The sequence below is a fragment of the Rattus rattus genome, chromosome 1 (assembly GCF_011064425.1).
Source record: "Rattus rattus isolate New Zealand chromosome 1, Rrattus_CSIRO_v1, whole genome shotgun sequence".
Lineage (NCBI taxonomy): Eukaryota > Metazoa > Chordata > Mammalia > Rodentia > Muridae > Rattus > Rattus rattus.
Window position 1 is genome coordinate 163,914,081 of NC_046154.1, and position 8,921 is coordinate 163,923,001.

The window sequence follows — 8,921 nt, forward strand, 5'->3', positions numbered from 1 at the left end:
CGGCCATCCAGGCAGCCGCGCCCAGCCTCGCCCTGTTGGGCCCCGCCCGTCCTCCTCGGGGTCTCGGCGAAGGGAGGAGGGGCGGCGGCCGGCTTGCGTGGCAGGCTCTCCGGCTGGGCTCGGCCTCCCTTCCCGGGAGGCGGGGTCGGCGCCGCGGCGGCGTTGGAGCCAGGCCCCCTCCTCCTTCCGCGGCCGGCCTCCTTCCTCGTCGCCCCACGTTCCCGGCCGCTCCGACGCCGCCGCGCCCGCGTGCCGCCCGCGCAGTCCCCGTGGGGAGCCGGAGCCAGCGTCCCGGGCCGCGCGCCCCGCTTGCCCATCCCGCCGCCGCCGCCGCCGCCGCCGCCATGCCCTCGGCCAAACAAAGGGGCTCAAGGGCGGCCACGGCGCCGCGAGCCCCTCGGACAAGGGCGCCCACCCGTCGGGCGGCGCGGATGACGTGGCGAAGAAGCCGCCGCCGGCGCCGCAGCAGCCGCAGCCGCCCGCGCCGCACCCGCCGCAGCACCCGCAGAATCAGGCGCACCGGGGCGGCCACCGCGGCAGGTCCTCGGCCGCCGCCGCCGCGTCCTCTGCGTCCTGCTCGCGCAGGCTTGGCCGGCTGCTCAACTTTCTCTTCTACCTCTCCCTGGTGGCGGCGGCCGCCTTCTCCGGCTGGTATGTCCATCACGTCCTGGAAGAGGTCCAGCAGGTCCGGCGTGGCCACCAGGACTTCTCCCGTCAGAGGGATGAGCTGGGCCAGGGCTTGCAGGGCGTCGAGCAGAAGGTGGGTACTCCGGCTTTGGAGGGGTCGGGACTCCACTCCTGCCCTCCTCGAAGGGGCCCTGCTCCTTTCCTGCCCAGGTCCTGTGGCAAGAGCTGGGACCTCAGCTCCCTAGTTGCTAGGGCGGTCCCAGACCCGCTTTGTTAATGGTCTCAGAGAGGGATGGAGCAGACTCTGAGGATGGCCCAAGGAGGGTGGGCCAAGGGCCTGTCACAGGACATTAGCGGTGACCTGTAAGGAAGCCGGCAGGCTCTACGTAGCCCATTCTTTTTGCATTAAGAACCGCTGAATGGGCAGAGTTGCCCGAAAAGGAATCTGGAAGGGAAATCAGCGCATCCCTGGAAGCCTTTGGTCAAGACTTCACCTTGGCTATGCCAGCAGGAGTCATCCGAGCCAGTTTTTAATAGTCTCAGAGATTTGCGGGGAAGGAAAAGCTAGTGAGCTTAGTCATTTGCTAAGTTCAGATGAAATGGTGTCTATCTTTAGGTCCCATGTCCTTAGCTGGACCAGCAAGTCCATGTGGGCCTTTGAAGTAGCCTACTCCAGCTTTAGGGGAAACACAAGGCCATAGATATTAGGTCACACTCCTGTGGTGTGTAGACAGCTTACTCGTGTGTTTTATTGCCTAATCCGAGGTTAACTAGAGGGAAGAGGAGAGGGCTGGCAAATTTGACTCCATTTTCCAGACCAGAATATTGAGGCGTAGAGACACAAAGTGAGTTGACACAGACCCCAGCTGGCTTGAGTTGCAGGCTGTTTAAGAAAGTGAGGGCCATTGGTGACGTAGGATTCCCCAGCGAGCTGTTTGAGGAATGACCGGACTGCAGCTCTCAAGGCAAACTGCTCAGTTTCCACCCCTTCTAGCCGAAGTGTAGCCCCCTTGCCCCCTATGCCTTCTCGGTCCTCCACCCACATCCTCGCTCAATGAAACTCAGTTGCTGGACGGAAACAAAAAATCCCGCCACTTCTGAGCCCGGAACCACGGCCTCCTTTTCCCAGCATGCCGCTCGCCCTGCCAAGTCTCTACTTTTTGTTGAGTCTGCAGCACTAGGAGTTTCCTCTCAAGACTGGAAGAGCTGCTGGAGTGAGTCAGCCTGTGAAGTGGTGTAGGCCAAGGGAGGTAACTTATCTGGGGGGATCAGGTAGGCCGTTCTGCTCTGCCTGCTGAATGTCAGACTACCCTAAGAACAGAGACACCTCGGAAAGTCTAATCTCCGCCCATCTCCCCTCTTCCAGCTACTCCCTTGCTAATCAGTCATAATATTTATTGAAGTCTGATAGTTGTGTGGCTGTGCGTGGGCCCTGCAGAGAATGTGGAGGAAGAAAAAGGTGCAGATCAAGTTTGTTCAAGTAGGTTTCAGTGGTGGGTGACTTACGTACACTTTGGGAAGAAAGGACTTGTGACAGTTCTCTGGGTCTGTATGTGGGTGGTTAGGATAGGGCCAGCCATTAGAACTATCAAGAGAAGGAATGTCTCCATACCGGTAAGGGGACAATCTCAAACATGCCTGCAGGTCAGACGGTAGCTTGCCTTCCAGTGACAGAATGACATGCAGGAGATACAGGGGAAGTTGGAAACTGAGGCCCGAAATGGATGGATCCAGGTTGAAGACCTTGGGTGTAATGTTTCCTGTGTTGCCTTTCGGTCTCTCTGTGTTGGTTTTACCCCTCCCCCGACAAGGCTGTATGCAAATCACTTCCCTCTTTGAGCCTGTTTCTCATTCTCCAGGTTAGAGGAAGGTACCACCAAGATTTGTAAGAACTGGGGTTGAGGGCACTGGGGGTGGGTAGACCAGGACAGCCCAGTTAGTAAAGTGCTTGCTATGCAAACATTGGAACATGAGTTCAGGTTTCTTGGGCCTGGGTAAAAAGCTGGGCCTGCTAGTCCACACTTTGAAATCCCACTGTTGGGGAGGCATAGGCAGGAAGATATATCTGGAGTCTGCTAGCCAGCTGGTCTAGCCAAATCGGCATGCTCCAGCTCCAATAAGAGACCTCGTGTCAAAGAAACAAACAAGTAGATGTGGAGAGCGGTCAACAGCGGTCTGGCCTTCACAGGTGTGTATTTGACAGCCCCATTGATGGTCAGCCATTAGTAGTAGCACTGGCCTGTCCACTGTTACCCCCGCAAGGCCCCACACTACGAGATACATCCACACAAACATGCCCTATATACACCCTTGCACGAGCTCTACAAGAATCCTCATGGCTTTAAAACTGTTGAAATAGTGACCACCCTTGAAAAGAGTTAGTGATGTTATCAAGTCCAGGGCTTCGTTAACTGGTTGGGGGCGGGCAGTTCATCTCTAGGCCCCTAGATCAGCCATTCTTGCCCTGGTCCATCATCCCAAGGCTGCTTAAGGCAATGGCAGGAGTCACCGAGGCTAGTAGGGACAGCTTGTGAGACGACCAGCTATTTGTAGGTTTTAGTTCTCTATGCGTTCTTGTCTCTCATCTTTGTTCCGTGAAGAGTGGCCGGGGCTTCCTTTAGGTGGTTGGCAATCTCTTCTCTTGGCATCCTTCAGACAAGTTCAGGTCCTGACATGAGGCATTCTGGGATTTTGATGCTTGGCTCCATGAGTTACACCCTGTATAAATACCCCCATTGGACTGTCAGCCATTAGTAGCAGCATCCTGTCCATCCTTACCCCAGCAAGGCTCCAGGAAGGCAGGGATGGAATTATAGCCATTATTCCGTCTCTGACGTTCACGTCCCACACAGCGGACATCCCCCACATTCCAGGAGGACAGACATCCAATGCACATTAATCGTTATGAGCTCTCTGTGCATAAAGCTGCCCAACCTTCCATGCCCTCGGAAGGGGAGACACTGAGTTCCTTTAGGGATTGGTAATAGTTTCTGATCTGACTGACTTCCCGGCCATTTGTAAAGAGCCAACCTGGGACTGGAGAGGAGCCGGGCCTGCCCAAGCTTTATCAGGCATTGCTCTGAATTCCTCCATTCTCTGGTCCATTGAGAAAACACTGAAAGTAGCCGGCCATGTTGCAGGTGCTGGGCTCACCCACTCATGCTTCTATTTTAAGTGCCGTGCTTAGAACAGGAAGGCATTGTGATTTACTAACCTAGTTTTAGAGGTCACCTCTCTCTCTAGTGCCTTTCTCAGCGTATTCTTTTATGGCTCAGGCTGTATTTGGCTGGGGAGGGAAATTGTCTACTTTCTGCGCTCCCCCCCCCAAAGCCCCATTCTAATCTAACGTTGGACTTGGGAAGTGAATATGGCTTTGAGTTCCTAGAGCAGTTGGTGGGCGTGTGCTGCGGCCAGGGTGTCCTGTCCGCATCCCTGCTCTCAGAGTGGAATCCGGGAGCCTCTGAGGAATTTAGGGCATAGCTCAACCTCGATGAAGACAGTAGCTGCTGCCTTGGGCGGCCATTGAGCGCTGGGCACGGTGAAGCGCTTTCCTTCGTTTAGGCTCATTCAGTTCTCACGGTGACTGTGGGTGAGTCAGGTACTATTTTTGTCTCACCTTGTAGCTGAGGAAAACCAAGACACAGACAGCATGTAACCCATCCAGGACCAAACAGTGAAGCATTGAGCTGAGAACTGCCTACCCAGTCTCGCCTCAGAGCCTTGTAGTTTAATTTTTTTTTAAGATAGCGTTCCATGTAGCCGGGGCCAGCCTCAGACCCACTGTGTAGCCTAGGATGACCTTGAACTAACGATCTTTCTGCTTCTCCCTCCCAAGTGTTGAGGTTACAGGAATATGCTACCAGACCCAATTTATTAAGCACTCGGGCTTGAACCTAGGATCTTGGGAATGCCGGGCAAGCAACCTGTTTCATACTCTTGTCCTGCTTCTTTTTTTTTTTTAGATTTATTTATTTATTTTTGTATATGAGTACACTGTCCTCTCTTCAGACACACCAGAAGAGGGCATCAGATCCCATCACAGATGGTTGTGAGCCACCATGTGGTTGCTGGGATTTGAACTCAGGACCTCTGGAAGAGCAGTCGGTGCTCTTAACCATTGAGCCACCTCTCCAGCCCTCTTGTCCTGCTTCTAAGTGGAGAGACCCCTCCCCGTCACTGATTTATCTTTATTTTATGTGTTCGGGTGCTGCGCCTGCATGTCTGTATTTATGTACTTGGTACCTGAGGAAACCAAAGGAAGACGTCAGATCCTGAGGAACCAGAGCCACGGGCCACTCCTGTGAACAGCCGTGTGGTTGCTGGGCATTAAGCCTGGGACTTCTGGAAGAGCAGTCCGTTCTCTTAACCACCCAGGCATCTCTCCACCGCCTGGAAACTCTTAAGCTCAGTTTAATCTAGAATGGCAGTCTTCCCACTCCCACCCCCTTAATGAAATATATTTAATTGTCGACTGTTAATGACATCACTCCTCTCACGGAGCACTCCACGATGGCTTTAGCTGGTAACAACCTCGTGGTGTCTTTTACATATTCCAGAAATGGGTAGCCGAACTCACGTAAGTCTAGGGACTTACGGAAGGAATCAAAGCTACACTGCTGGGATTTTTAACTCTACTTTCCTTTATATTTATTTATTTATTTATTTATTTATTTATTTAGTCACCAAACGTTGCAGGCGTCACATCCAGACAAGGCCTAGGTCCCTGATCAGCAGGGCCTCTGAGTCAGTGTGTCAGCCCAGCTTGATTGAAGTTGCCGCGCAGAGCCTAGTTAAGAGTGGAGTTCATGCCGGATGAATGGGTGGCTGCAGAAAGTCCCAGTGTGTTCTCAAAGGCCAGAGTGTCCCAAGAAATCACCTGGCCCACCGCTTGGATTTTTTTAAATGAGGACGCTGAAGTCCAGGGCGGACAGTGGCTTGCCAGAGACTACACACCTGGAAATGACACAGACCTCGATGTGTTAGCTTCGTGCCTAGTGTCTCTTCCATGTGTCCCAGGCTCTTTCCCAAGAGAATTGTGATGCTCGGCTGCAAGCACTGGAAAGCCAGCCCAGAATAGCAGAGGGAGGCGAGAAGGAGGCAGGGAGGGAGAGCAGAAAGGAAGAGCTCTGATTGGCCCAACAGGTCCAAGAGTAGACTCCTTCGGATGCAGCAGTATTCGGGGATTGAGTGACGTCTTCAGAAGGTGATCTCGCCTGTTTCAGCTCTGTCTCCCTGGGTGATGTCTTGGTCGATGAATGGGTTGTTGGTCATGTGCTGTTCTGAGCAGCGCCAGGCCTCCCTCACCCTGTAGCCAGCAATCTCAATGGGAAGGGGTATTGGCCACCCCTTCAGCCTGCGTGGCACTTGTTCACCCATAGTCGCTTTGGCTGAGAGATGAGGGTCGGTATGGTCTATGCTGACTGGCGGCCAGGTATGTGTGGGGTAATGAGCCTTCTTGGGAGTACCCGGAGGGGCCCTGCAGTTGATGGCCACAAGCACCACGTGACTATCTTTGGAAGGAGCGTGCTGATCTGGAGGCTCCCGGGACAGGCAAGGCAGACCGTAGCCGTAGCGTGAAAGAACACAGCTGTTTCTTCTCAGCAGCTAACATCTGGATTTTGGTCTTAGGTCCAGTCTCTGCAAGCCGCAGTCGGGACTTTCGAGTCCATCCTGAGGAGTTCCCAGCATAAACAGGATCTCACAGAGAAAGCTGTGAAGGAAGGGGAGAGCGAGGTCAACCGTATTAGCGAAGTTCTACAGAAGCTGCAGAACGAGATTCTCAAAGACCTGTCGGACGGGATCCACGTGGTGAAGGATGCCCGAGAGCGGGACTTCACGTCGCTGGAGAACACGGTCGAGGAGCGTCTGACGGAGCTCACCAAGTCCATCAATGACAACATCGCCATCTTCACCGACGTACAGAAGAGGAGCCAGAAGGACATAAATGAGGTCAAGATGAAGGTTGCCTCCTTGGAAGAATCCAAGGGGGACCGCAGTCAGGACGTGAAGGTCCTGAAGGAAGCCGTGAAGGAGGTGCAGGCCTCCATGAAGTCTCGAGAGAGGGACATCGAGGCCCTCAAGAGTTCCCTTCAGACCATGGAGTCCGACGTCTACACAGAGGTCCGGGAGCTAGTGAGCCTGAAGCAGGAGCAGCAGGCATTCAAGCAGGCGGCCGACTCAGAGCGCCTGGCTCTGCAGGCCCTCACGGAGAAGCTTCTGCAGTCCGAAGAGTCCTCCTCTCGTCTCCCAGAGGACATCAGGAGACTGGAGGAAGAGCTGCAGCAGCTGAAGGTGGGAGCCCACGGGTCAGAGGAGGCTGTGGTCTTCAGAGACTCGAAAGCCTTCGACGAACTCCAGAAGCAGATCGAGGGCCTAGGCGCCAGGCTCCAGTATGTAGAGGACGGGGTCTACTCCATGCAGGTGGCTTCTGCACGCCACACCGAGAGCCTGGAGTCGCTCCTGTCCAAGAGCCAGGAGTACGAGCAACGCCTGGCCATGCTGCAGGAGCACGTAGAAAGCCTGGGGCCTATCTCTGACCTGGCCAGCACAGTGAGGAGCGTGGAGGAGACCCAGCTGACGCTCTCCAGCGACTTGAAGGAGCTGAAGCAAGGCCTGGGTGAGCTGCCGGGGACTGTGGAGTCACTGCAGGAGCAAGTGCATTTGCTGCTCAGCCAGGACCCAGCCCAGGCTGCGGGCTTGCCTCCTCAGGACTTCCTGGATAGACTCTCCTCTCTAGACAACCTGAAATCCTCAGTAAGCCAAGTGGAGTCAGACTTGAAAATGCTCAGGACGGCTGTGGACAGTTTGGTTGCCTACTCCGTTAAAATTGAAACGAACGAGAATAGCTTAGAGTCCGCCAAGGGCCTGCTGGACGACCTTCGGAATGATCTGGATAGGTTGTTCGTGAAAGTCGAGAAGATCCATGAAAAGATCTGAACGAACCGGGTGTGTGGGCCCACTTTCTTACGACCAAAAAAACAAAACAAAACAAAAAAAAACCCATTGTTTCCTCCCAGGTGCCCTCCCCCCACCTTCTCGGCCCTGCCCCACCCCATGGAGAGCAGCAGACACTGGCTGAAGGTGTTCAGGCCCCGGTTAATTTGTGTGCAGATATTACCACATGCCTTTGGTTTCTTAAGTCCTGTTTCTGCTTTTGGTTAGGCTTCCTGAAGGCCCAGCCCTGTGCAGAAAAGGATGGGTCTCCTGCTAGGAAGATGATGGCTGTGGCTTTAACTGGGGATTATCAGGAAGCAGATTAACCTAAAAAAAAAAAAGATCCTGTCAGGCTGACAGATTTATAGTAAAATAGAAAAAAATGACAAAGAACAGGTGGGGGGCACGTTTTTTTAGTCTTTAAGGAAAATTAAGTTTATTGTTTTTTTTTTTTATACTCCTAGTAAGGGTTTTTATGAGCTGTCCCTTAACTTGTCTTCCATTTAGAACTGGTAAAAACTCCTAGATGTCAGCTCTGAATGGACAAAAGAGGCCCCCCTCCCCCAACCTGCCTGAGGGTCACTTTCAGAAGCATGGTGTCTCTCTCTCTCTCTCTCTCTCTCTCTCTCTCTCTCTCTCTCTCTCTCTCTCTAATCTAGTCATAAGGTAACTATGCAAATGTGTCACCAGGCTAGGTGGGGTCACCAAGTAAATTTGGGACCCTAGAGGGGGAGGTTCTTCGGGTTCTGATGTGAGAGCTGTCTTTTCCACAAAGGATTCGGGCATCGCCCTGGGAGATGGAGGCCAGGCCTTTTTGTTTTATCCCAGGACCTCTGGAGAGGTCTCTGCCCACTTCTGTCAGTGAGGATCACGTGTGCTGCATGTGTTCTCACTGTACCCTCGCCCCTTTGAGAGGTATTGTCTTTAATGGCTGCCTTGCCCTTCCCACCCCCCACCCCAAAAAAAAAAAAAACTGAAAAAAAAAAACAAAGTTTGTTAGTTTACTGTGAAATGAACTGTATGGCTTATTTACAGTATTTTTAATTCTTAATAAACACTTGAGCTTTGTTATGATCTTCAGTCAATGGATTGTGACAACTTAGCGATGACGTTCGGGATTAGGAAATTGGTAACTTTTCCATTTCAAGCCTTTTTTTTTTTTTTTTTTAAAGATTCATTTATTATAGAGTTCTGCCCGCATGTACACTTGCACACCAGAAGAGGGCATCAGATCCCCATTCCAGATGCTGTGAGCCACCACATGGTTGATGGGAATTGAACTCAGGACCTTTGGAAGAGCAGCCAGTGCTCTTCACCATGGAGCCATCTCTCTTGCCCGCAATGTAAAATTAAAAACCATT

The 8,921-nt window shown here is 53.0% G+C and overlaps 1 protein-coding gene across 1 annotated transcript; it reads left to right on the top strand.

Moving 5' to 3' along the window:
• The first annotated feature begins 344 nt into the window (after positions 1–344).
• Ckap4 (cytoskeleton associated protein 4) lies at positions 345–8,640 on the top strand. Its single transcript, XM_032910474.1, is given in 3 exon segments — positions 345–366; positions 369–760; positions 6,256–8,640. Coding segments are annotated over 3 exon segments (1,722 nt in total). The 3' UTR covers positions 7,564–8,640.
• The last annotated feature ends 281 nt before the right edge of the window (positions 8,641–8,921 follow it).